General features: G+C 36.6%; 1 protein-coding gene and 1 pseudogene across 1 annotated transcript; one reads left to right on the plus strand and one right to left on the minus strand.

The window, feature by feature from the left end:
• Positions 1–431: 431 nt before the first annotated feature.
• LOC120115257 (protein TOC75-3, chloroplastic-like) lies at positions 432–16,806 on the plus strand. Its single transcript, XM_039136010.1, has 9 exons — positions 432–671; positions 4,601–4,676; positions 12,664–13,874; positions 14,476–14,697; positions 14,822–14,929; positions 15,041–15,232; positions 15,320–15,568; positions 15,976–16,230; positions 16,390–16,806. The coding sequence occupies exons 1-9, from the start codon at positions 432–434 to the stop codon at positions 16,627–16,629; spliced, it is 2,793 nt and encodes a 930-aa protein (XP_038991941.1). The 3' UTR covers positions 16,630–16,806.
• Positions 16,807–19,678: 2,872 nt separating this feature from the next.
• Positions 19,679–21,664, minus strand: LOC120115238 (annotated as a pseudogene).
• Positions 21,665–21,956: the final 292 nt, after the last annotated feature.

Here is a 21,956-nt window from a genome sequence, read left to right on the forward strand (position 1 = left end):
TTCTAGGGGTCAGTACTTGAATTCTCAAACCTAGTCTAGCATGTTGAAACCATATATGCTGAGGGTTGAAATTTTATTCCATAAGACTATTATACTTATGAACTTGTCATGGTATTTTTGTTTTGCTTATTACTATCCATTGCTTGAGGACAAGCAATAGCTTAAGTTTGGGGGGTGTGATAACTCCGTAAAAGGTCACATTTTGGGACTTTTTCACTTAAGTTATTGAATGTTTAAGAGCTCATTTAGGACCATATAGATGCATTTAGAAGCATTTAGTTGCATATGGTGGAATTCAAATTGTCAAGGCATTTTATTTTTTTAAAGCGGTGCTGCCTTATGGGAAAGGTGCTTGTTTAATAATATGCAGGAATTGAAAGAAAGAAAAAGAGGAAAGGAAATGCTGTGACATCAGGAGACTGCTAAGAAGAATGAAAATACCAAGTTTGGCTGGCATTTCGAAAACGAGCAGAGTGCGAGAAGATATTTTTAAGCCAACTGTATCCTACTCTCCAAGAAGCTTTGCCCGAGAAATCTACCTCAAATATCCGCTTGGAAGGATCGAAACTGCAACCGCCAGTCTTACTGATGACGTCGCCTGCCCCTGCAGATCCTGTTTGTCCTTGGGCGTCTGCAATAGGATCATGCTGGTCACTCAGTCAGCAACCCAGGTTGTATCATAGCCTGCTCTGCCCAACTCCCAAGCAACTTAACCATAGTTTTGGGGTTTTCTAGGTAAGTCAACACCAAGTCCTAGGATTAATTTTTCCTTATAAATAGAGGATGAAGCCACAATGTTAGAGACTTTGGTTCCACCCGGATTTGAGCTTAAAAAGTTAGAGAGAGAAGGTCTCACTTTTCTCAGTCAATCCTACTTGTCGTGGCATTTCTCCTTGACAAGCCTGAGGGAGTGGTGTTCTAAGCGTCTGAAAGGAGCTAGTTTGCTAGGGGCAGTTCTTGGTGGCCGGGGGAAGCATCTGGCAGTGCACGTTAAAGGCTTTCTCTCTTCCCCTTAGTTCTTTGCTTTCATATTTTGTTGTTGGGTTGTAAGGAACGAATGAAACTTGCTTTGTGCTTGTTTATTTTGAACCCTACCATGAACTAATCCTATTTGGTAGGAGTTCGCTTGGATGTTTAAGTTTTTATTTCAATGAATGGTTGCTTTTCTATGCTTTAATTTGTTTTGTTTATGAAACTTAATGCCTTAAGGTTCTAGGAGCTACGAGAGTAGTCTTTTCTTAGGAGAATCTTTGGGTTCGAGAGAATACCTTGGCAAAATATCCTTAGAATTCGAGAGAAACTAGGGAGGAACTATATTAACAAGGAGTTCTAGGTAGTAACTAGGCCTAATCCACCTTAGAGATAAGGTTAGGATTTCATTCGACTAAAAGGAGTTGTGTAAGAACGATAGGTTAGATGTTAATGCTACTGCAAAAAGGTATTGCCGAGACATATCCTGTTATCTGGACCAATAGGATCACTGCAGGGTTTACGCCAATCGATTTTGCCAGAGCATCTTTAATCTGTCGAGTCCCTTACTAGAGATAGCATAGGGCACCTTAGTAGACTCTGTCAGGCAGGCTAGGCATAGAAGAAATACCATTCAGAGAAATAGACTTAGATTTTCCTAGTGACTCCTATCACTTATTCCCATAGTAGCTTGTCGTGTGAGAAAGCTAAAGTCCTACATTTTAAATCCAGTATTTACATTTTATTTTGCCTTGGTATTCCCTTTAATTTGCACGCATCACAATTTGATTTGCCACGACATATCCATTTGTTACCACACTACCATCATTCTATTTCCACATCAGTCATTCCATTTTGCCACAATATTCTCATTTGTACATACCATCACTAACTTTACTTAGGTGACAAAGTAAAGTGCCTTGAAAACCCTATTTAGTTTCCCCAATTCCCTGTGGAGACGATACTCAACTTATCACTCTATTACTTTTTCGATTGTATATACTAGCACATATATCTACAAACATTTATAGTACTCACAAAGAGCAGACAGGGTAATCTCGTAATTTCTTAATCAAGTATTCTCGACATTTAACTTTTAAAGAAATTAATCAGAAATTTGGATCACGAGGTTAATTTATTTACTAACTAATCTCTGAACTTAGAATTGTTTCCGATCAGTCTACCAATTTCTTTTGTGAGCCGTATGAATCTTATATAGTGTACTACCTTTATTCCATATTTAGTTTTAGTCCAATGATAATTAAATACACCTAATTAACCAATCATTTCTATTCATGTATTTACCAATTATTAATGAGTTTCGAAAAGAATACAAAAGGTAGTAGAGTATTACCTCAATTTACGAGTAATATCAATTAACCAATTAAACTCCATTTGATCGCTTTCAAACTTAGAATTCCACATTCCATAATGTCTCGGATACATGGAAAAACCAATTACATTAGAAATGGAACTTAAACATGAAAATTTGTATTGAATCAGGAGCTAAAAAATCAAAAAACAACTTATAGGGATTGAATTTGGCAAAACGGACTTCGAATTCGGACTTAGGAAGTCGAAAAACATAAAATATGACTTTTTCATATATATTTTTGACTTATAGGTCAATGGTCAACGGTCAACAGTCAACTCTGGTCAAAGTTAACGGTTAACGGTCAACTCTGGTCAAAGTTAACAGTTAATGGTCAACTCTGGTCAAAGTCAACTGTCAGTCAAAGTCAACGAGTTGACTTTATTTGAGTTGACTCAACCGAGTTAACTCAGTGAGTTGACTTAACGAGTTGACTCGGCTTGACCCAGTTCAGTTCTGACTGAACCGGTTCCAGAATGCTCCTGGACCGACTAAAGAGCTCCACGTGCACTGCCGGCGCGTGCAGCAATGACAAAGGTCGTTTTTACCTATCGATCTTCCTTGGATCATCTACACACTCTAATTAATCAGATTTCAACCCAAAATAAGCCAACATATTCTGAGACACTACCGAGACGTCGTGCGTCGAAAACGACAACAACACGATGGCTCACTGGTTGGGTTTCGAGCGCCCGGGGACGACGAGTAGAGCTACGGTGGCGGTGAGGCGAAATGATGATGGTGGTTGTTAGATTTTGCAATTAACCGAGGCGACGAGAGGGGTTTCTCCGACGAAGCTTCTTCGGTTTTTTCTTAAAGATTGGCGGCCGATTCCAATAAGAGGTAAGGGGCTTTTGGTCAGAGCGATGTGGTGGTTCAAATAGAGGTGGCAGCGGTGGCTATGGAGGTCGGACGGTAGTGGATTTGGGAGGACGGTGGGGTACGGTTTAGGGGGTTAGAGATTTGGGGAAATTTGGGGATTGAGTAATATAACCAGGTTTTAAACTAATATATTATATATTTAATAAAAATATTATCAATAGTACCCTAGCCTAAACGGCTAGGGCATAGGCGACCTTATCTCGAGGACAAGGGTTTGAACCCTGCGGCCAACGACTCCTTTATTTTTATTTTTTTCTCTTCCGACGTAAAATGGAGAAATTTAAGACTAAGTCCTTGAACTTCCTGTAGCTTTTTAAAACATGCTGCAAGTTCCAAAAACTTACAATTTTGTCCCTAATTTCATAAAATTATTATTATTATTTTAAATTAAATTTGAGGTGTGACAGAACATCGGTTAGGCCTTAACTGATACTCTAACAAGATTGGGACTGTATTTCCCGTGTGATAACTGGTAGAGTAGTTAGCTTAACCTTGTGTAACATCATCTATACTTGATAACAGTGTAATGTTAATAATGCGATCACTTTAACTTTTACATTTTTTCATCATTCCTTCACTGCTCCTGATATTAATACAAACTTTTATTTTTTATTAGAGTTTGCAAGTAATACATTCAATGAAAGCTTTGGCGAACTTCATTTCAAGGAAAATTTATGTATTTCCACCGCCAATATCATCATGTATAGGGAAAAGTGGGAAGCTAGGTAAGATGGCAGATATGTGCTAAAACAGGTGAGGGTCCCCACACAAGAATTCTTGCATGCATGCAGGGAAGATGGGCGTAGGGGGGCAAATCAACGTATCATTTGATGAATTGTTCGCGAATCGTTCATATAACTTTTGTTTAATAAACTAAATAAATGAGTATGAATAATTTTTTCATATTTATCTAATAAACGAATAAATATGAACAAATGTATATTTTATTCGTTTATATTCACGAACAAACTCATTTATTAGATTGTTTATAAGCTTGTTTATCGATTCGTTATAAGCACATTTACTCGGTTCTCATTTTTCTTTTAATTTTTACATTTTAAATATTAGTGAAGGTAGAGATTAAATTGAACATAATGTGAACTTTGGAGTTCAAACCGTAAATCCTAAGAAAATTAAGGACTAGTTGTATAATTTTATCATTTTTGTTTGACTAGTAAATAAAGTAATAAAAAGACAGCGTTGGTTGCAGTCTTACAAAACATGTTCGTTAATATTAAGCGACTCACGAACGTTAAATTAACGAACACAAATTAAACATAAATATTTGAAAAATAAATATGACGAACACGAATATAACTTCATTCATTTAAATTTGATTCATTTATTTATGGGCGTTTGAATATGCAATTTGTGCAGCCAAATTCTGATGAAGTTTTGGAAGATGAGGATAATATTGTTGATGAATTAATGAAGGAAGACATTCATGAAGAAGGTATATAGAGCATAGGCAAGCCTCGTCGTTTATAACAAACACAGAATGAAGTTTATTCTGTACATTTTAATGCATTTTCTTAAAAAAAAAACTTGTGTATTTTAGCCATCAGGGGTATTTCAACTGATTAGTTAACTAGACTAGATTCTGGTACCTTCATATAAATATATAATATTTCATTTGAAAGCAGCTAATATTGGATAAATCTTGTGATTTGATACGATTTAAATACAAATTCAAAAATTTTAATTTAATAAATAATTAGTTGATTTAATGGGATAAAATATTAGATTTTTTAAATAAATTAAAGATTCGAACCATATAATTACGAATAAAGTAAATTAGATTGAAAGATTTGCTCTATAAATAAATCTTTGTTCAAATCAATCAAAAAATCAAATATTGTAATTAAAAAACACTTAGGGTGCGTTTGGTTCACGGAATGTAAGATTACCAGTGGGAATAAAATATTACTAGGGAATAGGATTACTGAGAATGTTGTATTTTGTGTTTGGTTGGTTTAGCAGGAATGTAAGATTATCGTGTTTGGTTAAAGGAATAAAAGATTATTGGAATATATATTTGACCAAATTATCCTTATTATATATTTGTTTTTTTAGCAAGTTGGAAAATATTTATATATTTTCTTTAAAAAAATTAAATTCATAAAATTTATATAATTTTTTTTACAAAATTGAAAATATAAAAAGGTTTAATGAAAGGGTAAAATTTTATTTTAACCTCTGAACTTCATATAAAAATTTAATTATAGACTTTTTTATGTAAATCTAAAATAGTTTAAGGATAAATTTATAATTTAACGTTCGTAGAATTTTTATTATTCAATTACAGAATAAGGATATTTTTTAAAGAAAAAAAATTAAGGACATTTTAGTCCAAAACGCCGGTAATCCAACAATATCTAAGGAAGGGGGTAATGACATTCCCGGTAATATACCTCAAAAAATTCACTATTGGTAATATAAGATTACTGGAAATGACATTCCCAGCCAACCAAACGGGGGATTGTGGATTCCATTCCCATGGGAATCTCACATTCCCCCAACTAAACACACCCTTAGATGTATAAACATATTATTACATTAATTATAAGATATTATATATTGTCTTGTAACTATGATCCGATCCTTATTCATGGGAATGAAAAACATTTCATCATTAACTCATTATTAAATATGTGCTATGAAAACAATTTGATTCTGAAATGAAACAAGAAAAAAATGGAATAAAATCATTTTCATTTGTCAGCGACTTTATCATGATCCTTTATCCTTAATTTTATTTTATTTTTTTTCAAAATCAATCTTCTCTTAGTTTTTGATTCTCTTAGTTTAATTCGTTTTAAGAATTAGGGTTCTTTAATTTTTCTCTCTTATTAATAATATCTCTCGAAAGTGAAATTTGACATCAAAATATTTGAAATTGTATGAACATATTTTTTATCTTAACACACGCCATTCTAACTCTGGTTGTCTCATCACAACCTTTCACAGCGACTGACAATAACGGTGGTAAGTGTAATCGATTGTGAGAAGTTTTAGTCAAATACAATGATCAAATTGATATTGTACTTAAAATTTCATATAAAGTTTAGATATCAAATTAATATTTTATCTAAAGTTTAAGAATTAAATTAAAAATTAATTCAGTTTATTAACAGTTATATCATCTGTTGACGAAAACGGGTAAAGAAAACGAAAGAACACGAGAATTTTACGAGGTTCGGCAATGTGCTTACGTCCTCGGTGCCTAGGCGGTGCTAGAAGTTTTATTCAATGATCTTTTTAGGTCTAGGTTACATCTCTATTTATAATAGAAAACCCTGGTACATAATTACAAAATCAACCCTGTACCGTACCGCGGGGGCTGCGCCCCCACACCCCCAACCCACATAATTCGTAACCCCACAACGAGACTTTTTATGAGCCATACATAACAAATCTCCACCTTGGCGAATATCCTGCCCCTTGGAAACTTCAATGTGGGTTGGGTTACCTTGCTTCTTTAACAACTCGAAACATTCAACAAGTCCAAGCAATGCTTGTACTTGTCTGTCGTAACTGGCTTGGTGAACATATCAGCGGCATTCTCATCAGTATGTACCTTCTGAAACAAAACCTCTCCAGATGCAACCAACTCTCTGATCTTGTGGAACCTTACATCAATATGTTTAGTTCTAGCACGATACACCTGATTCTTAGCCAAGTGAATAGCACTTTGATTATCACAAAGCAATTGAACTCCACCTTGTTGAACACCCAACTCCTTCACTAAACCAGTAAGCCATAAAGCTTCTTTTGCAGCTTCAGCCGCTGCCATGTATCAGCTTCAGTTGTAGATAGTGCCACGACAGATTGAACAGTAGACTTCCAGCAAATAGGCCCTCCACCAAGAGTAAACACATACCCTGTCGTAGATCTTCTATTATCCAAGTCACCTGCATAATCTGAATCCACATATCCTACAACCAAAGGGTTATCCCGCTGACTCCCAAAAACAATTCCATGTCCCACAGTACCCTTTAAGTACCGAAAGATCCACTTGACTGCTTCCCAATGTTGCTTACCAGGTTTAGACATGTACTTACAAACTTGACTAACAGCATGAGCTAAATCAGGACGAGTACATACCATCGCATACATCAAGCAGCCAACAGCATTAGAATACGGAACCTTTGCCATATCTTCAGCTTCCTTATCTGTCTTGGGGCACTGTTCTGATGAGAGCTTAAAGTGATTCGCCAATGGAGTGCTAACTGGTTTCGCGCTGCTCATCGCAAACCTTTCTAGCATTTCTCAACATAACCCCGTTGAGATAGCCGCAGTTTCCTTGAGTCTCTGTCCCTGCAAATTTCCATTCCAAGAATTTTCTTTGCAGCACCTAAATCTTTCATATCAAATTCCTGACTCAATAAAGTTTTCAAACCGATAACATCATCCATGTTCTTCGCAGCAATCAACATATCATCAACATACAGTAATAGAAAAATAAAAGAACCATCATCAAGGCTCTTAACATAGACACAACAATCATACTCACATCGGTTGTAGCCAATCTTGATCATATAGGAGTCAAACCGTTTATACCACTGTCTCGGAGACTGTTTCAACCCGTACAAAGATTTCTTCAATCTGCAAACTAAATGCTCGTTTCCAGGTTGAGTGAAACCTTCAGGTTGCCGCATGTAGATCTGCTCCTCTAAATCACCATGCAAAAAAGCAGTTTTAACATCCATCTGCTCTAAATGCAAATCCCAACTAGCCACCAATGCAAATACTGCTCGGATTGAAGTGTGCCTGACCACAGGAGAAAAGATTTCATCATAATCAACTCCTTTCTGCTGTGAAAAACCCTTCGCTACCAAACGAGCCTTGAACTTCTCCCCCTCTTTTCTGTTACTACTGGTTTCTTCTTATACACCCATTTGCAACCAATCAGCTTCTTACCCTCAGGAAGGGGAACTAACTCCCATGTGCGATTGTGATTCAAAGACTCCATCTCCTCAATCATGGCTGCCATCCACTTGTCGTTTTCCTGACTAGTAACGGCATCATGAAAAGTAATCGGATCATCACTGCTAACAATAAGTGCAAAAGATACCAAGTCTTCAAAACCCAATCTGTTCGGAGGCTTTATATTCGTCCGTCTCACCCTGTCTCTGGCGAGACTATAATCCTGCAAATCATCCGTAGTGGAACCACCAGAAGTCGGTTGAGAAGTTTCTGGTTTCTCAACTGGAAACTGCTCGAGATCCACCACTGTCGTGTCTTGCTTCTGCTGCAACATGGATTGTTCATCAAAAACGACATCTCTACTAATCACAACTTTCTTCGCAACTGGATCCCAGAACTTGAATCCTTTGACATTTCTTGTAACCCAGAAAAATGCACTCCTTCGATTTTGCATCAAGTTTGGATCTCTTATCAGCAGGTACATGCACATAAGCAGGACAACCAAAAATCCGTAAGTTATCAAAACTAACATCATGACCAGTCCATACCTCTTCTGCAACTTTCCCAGCCAGCGATGCCCTTAGCGATCTGTTGATAAGGTAACACGCCATGTTAACAGCCTCAGCCCAGAAGTGTTTGGGAAGCCCCGCATTCAACCGCAAACATCTGGCTTTCATTCAACGACCTGTTCATTCGTTCCGCAACACCATTCTGTTGTGGTGTCTTGCGCACTGTAAAATGCCTCTGAATCCCATGCTCCTTACAGAATTGTAGGAACTGTGAATCTGTGTACTCCGTACCATTATCAGACCGCAAACACTTGATTTTTCGTCCTGTTTGGTTTTCTACCTCAGCTTTCCACAGCTTGAACTTCTCAAAAACTTCAGATTTCTGTTTCAAAAAATACACCCAAACTTTCCGTGAAAAATCATCAATAAAAGTAACATAGTACCTAGATCCACCCAAAGACGATGTCGTGGAAGGCCCCCATACATCAGAATGCACATAATCAAGAATCCCTTGAGTTGTGTGCTTCGCAGTCTTGAAACGGACTTTAGTCTGTTTACCAAGAACACAATACTTGCAAAAATCGAGCTTACAGCTTTTGACACCATGCAACAAGTTCTCTTGTGTAATTCTGCCATACCACGTTCACTAAGATGAGCAAGGCGCATATGCCACAATTTTGTCGTATCATCACAGGACTCAACAGAGTGAACTCCACCTGCAACGGTACTCCCTAACAATCTGTAGATATTCTCTGCAGTCATCTTGCCTTTCATCACAGTCAATGCTCCTTTAACAATCCGAATGGTTTCCCTATCCTCGTCAGCCTTAGGGATAAAACCATTCTTGTGCAAAGTGCCCAAGGAAATCAAATTCTTCTTCAAGTCTGGGATATGTCGAACACCACTCAACGTCCGAACGGAGCCATCGTGCATCTTAATTCTGACATCACCAATACCAACAATATTGCAACATCGATCATCACCCAAATAAACCGAACCAGAATTAACCGGCCTGTATGTCGAAAACCATTCCCTATTTGGCGTGATGTGATAAGAACATCCAGAATCAAGAATCCAAGCATCCGTCAATTGTGTCGTTGAAATAGAAAGCATATCACCCTCACTGCAATCAGAAGTATCATCCTCGACCACGTTCACAGACTTGGATGAGCCATCACGCTTCTCATCGGTCTGCTATTTCAACTTCGGACAGTCTCGCTTCATATGTCCCGCCTCCTTGCACTTGTAACAGTGAATCGTCTTCTTATCCTTGGATTTGGATCTGGAATTCCGCTTCCCGGACCCTGCCTTCTCTGGCTTCCGTCCACGATCTCGATTACCCTTGACATATAAGCTATCGGCTTGAGAGCTTTCCCCTGCATTCTGCTTCCGCTGGTTGTGAGCCAACAAGGCTGCAGTAATCTCCTCAACGTTGATAGTCTCTTTCCCATATGTAAGAGTAGTCACCATGTGTTCGTAAGAGGAAGGCAACGAACACAACAGATCATCGCTCTGTCTTCATCCTCAATTTTCACATCAAGCCGAGCCAGATCAGAAACGATTTGATTGAAGACATTCACGTGTTGCGCCAAATCGTGATCGTCCTGCATCTTCAGCCCATACAGCCGCTGCTTCAGATACAGTTTTGTCGTTAAGGATTTGGACATAAACTGACTTTCCAACTTCCTCCAAATTTCGTCTGGAGACGATAGATGCATGACGTGATACATGACCTCGTCCGCCAAGCATAATCGTATGGTTCCTGCCGCTCGCTGCTGCAATTCTTCCCAATCTTCCTCATCCATCGACGCCGGCTTTGTAGGTCGCAAAGCCTTCAAGATCCCTTGCTGCGCCAATAGATCCTTCACCCTCGTTTGCCATAATCCGAAGTTACCCTGACCATCGAATTTCGCGACTTCGAATTTTGCTCCTGACATCTGATACCAATTGTTGACGAAAACGGGTAAAGAAAACGAAAGAACACGAGAATTTTACGAGGTTCGGCAATGTGCTTACGTCCTCGGTGCCTAGGCGGTGCTAGAAGTTTTATTCAATGATCTTTTTAGGTCTAGGTTACATCTCTATTTATAATAGAAAACCCTGGTACATAATTACAAAATCAACCCTGTACCGTACCGCGGGGGCTGCGCCCCCACACCCCCAACCCACATAATTCGTAACCCCACAACGAGACTTTTTATGAGCCATACATAACATCATCTAAATAAAAGAGGTTAATGATTTAATGACCAAAATATAACCATCGGTAACATAAATGATTAAAATTTAATAAATCAATAATATAAATGATCAAAGTATAATTTTTAAAATATAATAAAAAAATATACGAATATAAGAAGAAAAGTGATCAATCTAGTAATTAATCCTAAAATTAAATTAAAATGCTAAAATGCATATATATATATATATATATATATATATATATATATAAGACAGGCGTGTGTGAGACCTTTGACGGTGATACATACAATAGAGAGGAAATTTGAAAAGGTAACACTCCCAAATATGATTCAATGTAGTAGTTCTTATTTAGAGGTGATTACGGGTAGGGATGGGAACGGGTGGGGTTAGGGTTGAGTTTTTTATCAATTCGATTCGACTTGAGAATATACAATCTTATCTCGAACTCGATCCGACCTAAAAAATTTATATTCTACATTTAACTTGATCTGACTCGAAAAATATATTTCATTTACTCGACTATGATTTCGACCCAATTTTTTAGAATACAAATTCGACCCGACCAGATACAAATTAAAGATTTAATTAAAAAATAATAAAAATTTTAAGAAAATTACATTATTATCCTCGAGTCTGATTGGAGTTTTTAAGAAATGAAAATTAGGGATTTCCTTCACAACGATTTACAGAATCATGGATTAATGGAACGGCGTCGGATGGCTTTGGAACAGAAGGAGGGCATGTGTTGAGGATTATGGGTGTGGTTATGTTTTAGTCCAGTTGTAGTGATGATTCATTCCACCCCACTTTCTAAAAGTATTACTAAACCGGTCATACCAATAATACCACAATTGTAACCAAAATCATATCCTTGTTCGTATTTAAGATGTAAAGAATCATCCCTTGATTAATTAGTGATGAGTCATAATATCGATTTATAAATAATGACGTAAACCCCAAAACACAAATGGATCCCTTTCCAATCTCAATGAAAGAGGCGTCAAATGCCCCCAGCTTAGCAACAACATGATGGATCATTAGAAAGGCCATATATTTCAACGGCTGTAAATTGCAATCATTCTGCTCGAAAAATCAATCAGTGTTTATCAAAGCGCCACCTAGTAAACATAATAATATTAATCCACTAAACACTAAGGATTTTTCTCTTTCTTAAAATTTTAAAAGTTCATCTCTAATGTAGAATTCTATTCCTATCCGTAATAATAAGAATGTGGTGGTTGAGAGTTACATCAAAAAATAATGATAGAGGAGGGATCTAGCCAATAGGTGCTCATAGTTGAGGGACCTCTATGTTGCTATTGTTTCTTGTATAAGTTAAAGATTCTTTTTCTTCCTGTTTTATAGTTTTTAGAGATGGATGGAGAATGTATGCACGATTTTAGTGTGATAGTTCAGTGTTATAGAAAGATTTGATTGATCGTGAAGTGTTAAGTTTGATAATAATTGTATTTGGACAATAATAGAACATAGATGATAAGATATATTTTCTTTAAAAAGAGTCAAAGAGTGGTTAATGTGGTTGTAACATGCCACATCAGTATTTTGTCATCCATATTGACAATGGATGATCGATTTGTTATAAATCAGTAATATTAGTGATTAATTTGTTATTTTTTAAACTTTATATTGAAAATGAAACTTTACTCAAACTTTAATAACCATTTATATATTTTACCCAAAATATTATCCCTCTCCGACTTGGCTAAACCACGGCATATGGGTCACCTAACTCTGATTAGATTCTCTTTAACCGAAACTTCTTATAAACCCGAATCTCAAAAGTAATCCCAAAGAAAAAAAAATATCAAAAATTAGTGTTCCCTCATCCCCTCCCCAAAAGGAGATCAAAACAATGCAGTCTTTGGCTGCCTCATCCCACCTGCTCCCTCCTCCACCCGCCGGCAACTTCCCCTTCTTCCTCACGCGCTTTCCCACGCTCCACCACCATCAAATGCAACCTGCCTTCCCAGAACCCAAAACCCCAAAAGCCCACTCCCCTCCTCCACTCCCTCTCCAAGCCCTTTGTTCTTGCCTCCGCTTCTGCTGCCACTCTCCTCATCACCATCACCCCCATTTCAAACAGTCTCCCTGGAGGCGGCGGAGACAACAGCGGCGGCTTCTCTGGTGGCTGCAGGAGCGGAGGTGGGGACTCCAACGGTGGTGATGGAAGCAGCGGCAATTTCTGGGAGAAGTTCTTTTCGCCTTCGCCGGCAATTGCGGACGATAACAACCAAAATCAAGAATGGGATTCTCACGGATTACCAGCCAACATTGTAGTTCAACTCAACAAGCTGAGTGGATTCAAAAAGTACAAACTTTCGGAAATTTTATTCTTTGACCGACGGCGATGGACCACTGTAGGGGCCGAAGATTCGTTCTTCGAAATGGTTTCGTTGAGACCAGGAGGGATCTACACCAAAACCCAGTTGCAGAAGGAGCTCGAAACATTAGCCACATGTGGAATGTTCGAGAAAGTTGATATGGAGGGAAAAACTAACCCAGATGGAACTTTGGGATTAACCATTTCGTTTACAGAAAGTACTTGGCAGTCAGCTGATAGGTTTAGGTGTATAAATGTTGGGCTAATGGCTCAATCCAAGCCTATTGAAATGGACCCTGATATGACAGATAAGGAAAAATTGGAGTACTATATGAGCCAAGAGAAGGATTATAGAAGGAGGATAGAGAGAGCTAGGCCTTGTTTGTTGCCAATGCCAGTACATAGCGAAGTGCTGCAGATGTTGAGGGATCAAGGGAAAGTGAGCGCTAGGTTATTGCAAAAGATAAGGGATAGGGTTCAAAAATGGTACCATGATGAAGGGTATGCCTGTGCTCAGGTTGTCAATTTTGGTAACTTGAATACTAAGGAAGTCGTTTGTGAGGTAGTGGAAGGTGATATCACACAGCTTTCGATTCAGTTCCAGGATAAACTTGGAAACGTTGTCGAAGGGAATACACGGCTTCCTGTAGTGAGGAGAGAATTGCCCAGACAGGTAAACAATTGATGGCTTTCTTTTCTCATGTTTAGAATGTTTATTTTTTTTTTTTACATATTGCAGATTCTTATTGTTGGTGTTATAGTTTGTGAGTTGTGACCTTCAATGCTAGTTAGGGAAGAATGATCTTTGGTTCAATTGTAAAATTCTTGAAGCAAATATTTGATTGTTTTATACGTTTTAGAAATGACTGTGAAGTGTACTATCGGATAAGTTAACTTGATAGCTATTTTTTTACCTTAAATGGTAGCATGCGTGATTTGATCTTTGGTACAATTATGAAATTCTTGAAGATATATTTGGTTGTTTTCTATATTCTTAAATAGCTTTGAATAAGAAGTGAGAAGAACTATTGTGTGAAGTTCAAGTAAAGCACTGACTTTGCTGCTTTTGAATAAGCTTTCATGAGGTATGGATTTGCTGATAAAATATATTTTTTGTCTTCAATTCTACAAGTAATAATTGATTTTAGTGTCTGGTTTCAGTCTCCAACGAATGACTGATTGTTAGTACCTTTAGCTGTAGAGTTGCTAATATGCCTATTTATTCAGTATTGATGATGATTGGTAGTTGAATCATGTTCGCATTTAATTTACAGCTTCGACAAGGCAATGTTTTTAATATTGAAGCTGGGAAACAAGCGCTGAGGAACATAAACTCGCTTGCTTTGTTTTCAAATATCGAAGTAAACCCACGACCTGATGAGAAGAATGAGGGCGGCATCATTGTTGAGATAAAGCTCAAAGAGCTGGATCAGAAATCAGCTGAAGTTAGTACGGAGTGGAGTATTGTACCTGGACGCGGGGGACGTCCCACATTGGTATGCAAATCTAATTATATATTACGCCTTGAAATTATTCTTGTAGATTACATGAGCGATTGAAGCTTAAACTTTAAACTTGTGATTTATATTGTTTGCATATTGTGCTGTTTTTTCTGTTCAGGCTTCAATTCAACCTGGTGGAACTGTTTCTTTTGAGCATCGGAATCTCAAAGGACTTAATAGATCTATTATTGGTTCCTTGACCACTAGTAACTATTTTAATCCTCAGGTGCTTTTTCCTAAATATACATGTTGCTCTCTCCTAGTTCTTGCAGTAACTTTTCTCTAGTGGTAAGTGTAAATTTGCTACCGAAGATATTTATGTTCTTCTTTTTTTTAGGATGATCTGGCTTTCAAACTAGAATATGTGCACCCATATTTAGATGGTGTCAATAATCCTCGCAATCGAACTTTTCGTGCAAGCTGCTTCAACAGCCGGAAACTGAGTCCAGTTTTCACTGGTGGGCCAGGAGTCGATGAAGTCCCACCAATTTGGGTTGACCGAGCTGGTGTTAAAGCTAACATTACAGAGGTATTCTGCTATGTTTAGAAAACTCAGGAAGTGACTTTAGGACTCTGTGTACCATCAACTCTATTGTGATCAATATGTTTCTGGCAGAATTTCACCCGTCAAAGTAAATTCACTTATGGACTTGTGATGGAAGAGATAACAACACGTGATGAAAGCAGTCATATCTCTGCAAATGGTCAAAGGGTGCTACCAAGTGGTGGCATCAGCGCAGATGGACCTCCTACCACTCTCAGTGGTACCGGTGTTGATCGAATGACATTTCTACAGGCAAACATCACACGTGATAATACCAAGTTTATAAATGGTGCTATAGTTGGCGAGAGGAATGTGTTTCAGGTTAGCCCATATATTTACATTTTGAATCTGTCTTTGCTGATACTGTTCTAATCAGGAATGAAATAATAGCATTGTTGGTAAAAGTTTTGCTAACATGTTTGTAATTTATTCTAATAGAGGTACCAAAGCCATTGTAGTTATCCTTTTAAGGTTTTAGCCTTCCTCGTGGAATAAGTAGGCTGATGTATCAGATTCAGAATAAGAGCCGCATTATTCTGTCTGTTGGATATGGAAATATCTTGTTTCGTGCATCGTTCAAATAGTTCAAATACATAAATTTAAGCTTACTAATAAGTGCTTTTATTGTAGAGCACTTCCTACCTTTAATAATGGTTGGTTTATTCATAAATTTATACTTAACAATTTATTTCCTAGCTAATTGCTTGCATTTTTTTAATGCAATGCAGGTGGACCAAGGACTTGGTATCGGGAGCAAGTTTCCAATCTTTAACCGCCATCAACTGACGCTTACACGATTTCTCCAACTAAGAGAAGTAGAAGAAGGTTCCGGCAAACCCCCACCACCTGTTCTAGTCCTTCACGGCCACTATGGAGGTTGTGTGGGTGACCTTCCAAGTTATGATGCTTTTACTCTTGGAGGTCCCTATTCTGTGAGAGGTTATAACATGGGTGAGCTAGGTGCAGCCAGAAACATTCTTGAGGTAGGAATATACCTATTTGTTTATCTCTTAATGTCATCAGTTATGTTGTATTTCTGGTGAAGATGCTAAAGAGGAATCTGATGATAAAAATTGTGGGAGAGTTTACATTTAATTAAATGACTGATTTATCTGAAATCTGTTTACCGATGTTGCATGCAGCTTGGAGCAGAGATTAGGATACCGGTGAGAAATACACATGTTTATGCATTTGCAGAGCATGGGAATGATCTAGGAAGTTCAAAAGATGTGAAGGGCAACCCGACAGAGGTCTACAGGCGCATGGGGCACGGTTCATCATATGGGGTTGGTGTCAAACTAGGTCTGGTGAGAGCCGAGTATGCTGTTGATCATAACACCGGAACCGGTGCAGTCTTCTTCCGATTTGGGGAAAGATACTAAGATGTTTAGGGTCTAATGCTGCTGCTTAATACAGGGTAGTCATTTCTGTTTCTAGCAACTGTTGGAGCTGTTGTGAATGTTACAGAGATTTTGAGATGAATGTAACTAGGCACACTATTTAATCGGCTTTCTTATTTCGAATAAATATTTTTGTTTTTGTACTATTTAGCGTTACAACTTCATCCTATTCAGTGCAAACCTGGAACTGTTTGGATTGACCACTCTCCTTCCACGTGTCGGTCTAGAATGAAGGATATTTTTTTACCAACTTGTGTTGATATTACTTGGGGTGTAACTTGCTGGATCACTTAGAACATATGAACACCATCTTGCAAGTGTTTAAGGATAATAGGCTACTAGTAGCAAAGAGATCCAAATGCACATTTGTACAAGAAACTATGAAATACTAGGGACATATCGTGTCACAAGAGGGGCTCTTAATGGATCATGCTAATGTTGAAGGGATTAAATCTTTAACTCGGTCTGTAGACCATCAACAATAATTGATTGGTTCTACCCGGCTACTATATAGTACATTAGCTATGAAAGTGACCCATAACAAAATGGACCCCTACATTTGGTTTATTAATTATTAATTATGTTAAATGTATGTGGTGATGATTCTACCTAAATACTCGATGCTACATTAACTACGAAAGTAACTCATAACAAAATAGAGCCTTAAATATGCCTCTATTTTTTAATTTAGTAATTATTTTCTTAATTAATAATTGGTATCAATATATTGATTGACTAATTCATATCAAGTTTTGTAGAAGTTCATTACAAGGGTGGTCCTCCCAACCCAATTTACTTCATATGTAATCACCAGAGTTTGAATCCCTCTAACTTAAAAAATTTAGTATCTCATCCGACTAGATAAACCGATCATTGGTTAACTTAGTAATTATTAATTATGCCAAATGCATCAAGCATAAGAGTTATCATGGCGGACAAGAATGTCATTATTTCTTCAAGAATGACAAAATCTGCAATCGATTTTAAATTTTTAAACGTGTATCCAACTCTTTTTAACAATATATGATGTTACTATTTCTTTTGATATTTTAGAATAATTATAAAAAAATATTTGTTTATAAATTTTATAATCATTAATAATACATCTTGTAGAGATAATTCTCCGAATTCAAAACTTTAAGAGAAGACAACATTTTTCTTAAGGCATAATACAAAAATAATTGCTTAACTATATCTCGAAAAACATTTTGGTGTTTAAAGAATTTTTCGTTAAAAATAGGTGCCTAATGTTTCAAACGTTACATTTTTAGGTATCCGGACGTTAACCGTCGTTAAATATCTCAGTTGTCATTGAGTGAAACGTGTCACGTTCTGGTAATTTTGAGATTTTATTTTAAAAAAATAAAAATATTTTTTATTATTAAAAAAACAGCCCCCGTGCTCCCTTCCCCTCCCCTTTCTCCCTTCTATTGTCAGTCAATCGATCGGTTGTGACTGTCACCGTCACCTTCATCAGCACCGACGTCGACCCCCAATCAAATCCCCGTTGGCATTTCTTCTTAAGCTGTCACCGTTTGTCGTAAAGGAGCATTTAAAGGTTCGTCGGATTTTAAGTCTCCATTGTCGTTCTTCTTCGATTCTGACGTTTATAAGCCACACAGTCGCCACCATTCGAACTACCGTGTTATTCATATCAAAACTCAACCGTCAGGCGACGACGATGATGACTGGAGATGGTCGAGTGGGTTAGAAAATTGAAATTGTGAATTATGGATTTAGATATTGGTGGATTTAGATATTGGTGGCTTTAGATTAAGGAATTTTGGGTGACAGTAAGGACGACGATTGATCAATAGGTGGTCGGTGGTGACGTGTGGGTGACCGTTCGACGATGACAATGGTGACTGGAGATGGTCAGCAACGGTTAACAACGGGATTGAAATGAGAGATTTTAGTTTTTAGGGTCTCTTTTATAATTTCAATGGAAATTTGAGATTTTTTATAAATAAATTAAATCTTTTTTTATTTCTTTAATTAAAACTAATATTGTTATTATTAAACAATTTAAAAATAAACGGTAGACACTTAAAAATATAACTAAAAAAACTTTAAACCTCTATTTTTAACGAAAAAATTCTTCAGATATTAAAACGTATTTCGAGGTAAAATTTTAACACTTATTTTTGTATTAATCCTTTTCTTAACTATCCAAGTCACTCGATAAATTTAAACTACTATTACGTGTATCAAAATAATAACATTATTGTATTAATATCAAGTTTTATTATCAGACTATCTATCAGCATAACCAAGGGTGGACCTTCATGAGGGTTAAAAGGAGCATTAGCCCCACTAATTATTTTCTTAAATATTAATTAATATTAAAAATATATTTTTTAAAAAATAAATTAAAAAATTTATTTGACCCCTCAATAAAAAATAATTACATTTGTAAAAAAATAAGACATTTTAATCCTACTAATAATAAATTTCTAATTTCTAATTTCTAATTCCATCCTTGAACGTACCAATTTTTTTATAAATTGTAGCATATTCTCTAATATTACCGACATAACGGGTAACAAGTTGGCTCGACGGAGCGTTTCATAATATTTATTTATTAATCTAAAGTGTTTATAAGTGGTAGTATTTATTTTAGGGACTCTTAAATAATTTAATAATGAACGTTTAAATATCAAATAGTCTTTGATGCTCAAACTTAATTTTTTTTTAAAAATAACAATTATTCTTTTAACTATTAAGATAACTTGATTCGTGTTATAACTATTTTTAACGAGGGTTGGTTAAATTATTTTTCTAATTTCGTCCCTGGTAACCTAAATTTTTCAATATTTGGCTTATCATTCATAAGCCACAATTACAAGTCGCATGTTCTTTTGCGACGTGGTCAAAAGAAGAGGAAGACCATGGCCACCCCAAACGTAGTAATGCGACGGGGTCAAAGGAAGAGAAAATAGAGGATCCGACAAGAATTCAGATACAAATCTATATCTAAAATTCACTTGGAACTTATGTTAACCGTTTTCATACATATATTTGGACATTAAGATCATTGCTCTTTTGCCCTCTTCCGTGCCAGAAAACGTTCTCTAGCTGCTGCAACTGCATCTTCACCTCTTTTATGATGGTTGCTTTTTGGTTGATCGGCAGACGGTTGCTTCTCGGAAGTGGTTTCTTGTATTGCAGTGTCTGGAAGTATATCTTTGGTTATTGGCTTCGAATCTCGAGACTCAAATGTTTCTCGAGATCCTGTTTCATCTCGAGTCTGGCTAGCCCCAGCAGAAGACTCGGGAGCAGCTGATTCAGGCAACGATTGAACTCTGTTGGATGCATCTTTCTCCTTCTCCTTCTCAGGTTTACCTAATTCATGCTTTCTTGAATCTGATTCACTTGACCCAAATGCAACATTTTTACCAAGATTGAAGTAAAAATCACTCAGGTCACTCTTCTTGGTAACCTTTACAACAGAAAAATGGTCATCAATTAGTCAAGGAAAACTAATCACTTATAGAAATGAGACAGAAGAGAATTGGGGAATTAAATGACAAACAAGAACAAACACCGTAATTATTCCACAACTAACAAATAAAAAATAAATGTAAATTATGTATTCCAACTTCATTTATTGTATTTAGCTAACTCTAATAACAATGTGAATGCAATTTTATTTTAAAAAAAAATTACCTTTTCATAAATGTTTATTTATCCCAGGTGACTAAATTTGAGACATAATGTTTCTAAACGCGCACACACAAATTAAAGATAAAATATAAAAAGATCAACTAAATGCAATGGTCCTAGCAGAGAGAGCAATATGAAGAATATGATGCTTTATGGCACTGAACCTATACCTCCTGCTACAGTATTTTCAATATATAATTCACCTTCCAGCAATGCTTCAAAATTTCCCGTCCAAGCAGATAAAAACAAAATTGATTTGTTCATTTAGGACACTCAAATCAACATATTAAGAACAACAACAGCATGCTAACCACCCTAGGAATTAGTAGCAATTCATTCAATCATAAATGTTGTAACATACAATAAAAGTAAAAAACCAAAATCATAAACAAAGGAGTCGAAAACAAACACAAGAAGCTGCAGAAAAGGCTACACTTACATCCTCTTTCTCCTCTCGGAGTTGTCGTAGGCGTTCCTCCTCCATCCATTTTGCCTGCTCAGCAAGCTTTTTCTTGTAAGCACTTGTCACAAATTTATCCTTGTCTGCATAAAGGTGATCCTCTTTACTTCTCTCTTTCACAAGCTTCCTCTCGTATACTATCTCCTGTTCCCATTTCCTTTGCTCTGCTTTTTTTATTAAATTATGAATATATTTTTGGCTGCTCAAAACAGTTAACATTATCACAAGTCAAATTGATAATTAATTTCAAGTTAGTTTTAAGTAATTGTTGATTTTTTTTAAAGTTCATTAGAAATTGTTAAGTGAATTTATACCTGCTGAATTGTATATACAGATTTATTTATTTTGATTTTGTTTTTTTGGGAAGGTGGACAGACAAAGGGGAATAATTAAGCTAATAACAAGCAAATAATCCTAGAAACCACAAAAAATGAAAAAAAAACCTTAAAATTATTAGAGAAAATATACCTTTCGCTCTTCGCGATCTTGAAGACGGGGGCGAACAACCTTCTCTTTCATCTCGTCGTAAACTCCATCGTAATCAAACACTGAAGGATCTTCCTTTAAAGCTTTCTTATGTTGCTCCTCTACCTTCGAAAAAGAAAATAAAACAGATAAATTTCAATTAAGTTTTTTTTTTTTAAAAAAAATGCTCGAAAGAAAGAGGAAAGGAAATCAATGTGAATCTTACATCCTTGAGAGCTTTGTTCTTGTGAGCTTGGCGGGAAATCTCTCTCTCTCCACATCATCGTCGTCGTCTTCCTGGAAGCCGTGAGGAGGAGGTAGCGGGGGTCTTGTCGCCGGCTTTTTCTGTTGGGGCGGCAGAACCCTAAGCTGTAAACCGTACTTCTTCATCTTTCTTAAGAACAATATTTTGATCCGATTCCTTGGCAATACTTTATCGAAGCGTTAGCCAATACAAGGGTATTTCAGTCTCTGTAGTCCTAATAAAATAAGATTCCATTCCCCACCCCAATTTGGAGGGTTTTTTTCATAAATATATAAGAAAACGACTGTGTTTCGTAGTCTACTATTTAAGGAATTTTATTCCGTTGATACCAACTAGGAGTAAATGGATGTTTTTTTTTCGAAAAATCACCGGTGATCGGTATATTTATCGATTTAATACCGGTCAAATTATATTTTCCGATCTAACATCCTTTGCAGTAAAACGTGCCCCTGTTTC

This window comes from Hibiscus syriacus, unplaced genomic scaffold (genome assembly GCF_006381635.1).
Source record: "Hibiscus syriacus cultivar Baekdansim isolate YM2019G1 unplaced genomic scaffold, ASM638163v2 tig00110260_pilon, whole genome shotgun sequence".
Lineage (NCBI taxonomy): Eukaryota > Viridiplantae > Streptophyta > Magnoliopsida > Malvales > Malvaceae > Hibiscus > Hibiscus syriacus.

Excerpts from the sequence above, each read along its gene's own strand:
- LOC120115257 (XM_039136010.1), top strand. The coding sequence starts at position 432 with ATGAAAATACCAAGTTTGGCTGGCATTTCGAAAACGAGCAGAGTGCGA. Across the intron at positions 672-4,600 it reads TCACTCAGTCAGCAACCCAG|CCAAATTCTGATGAAGTTTT; the intron begins GTTGTATCATAG and ends CAATTTGTGCAG. Across the intron at positions 15,569-15,975 it reads GCGAGAGGAATGTGTTTCAG|GTGGACCAAGGACTTGGTAT; the intron begins GTTAGCCCATAT and ends AATGCAATGCAG.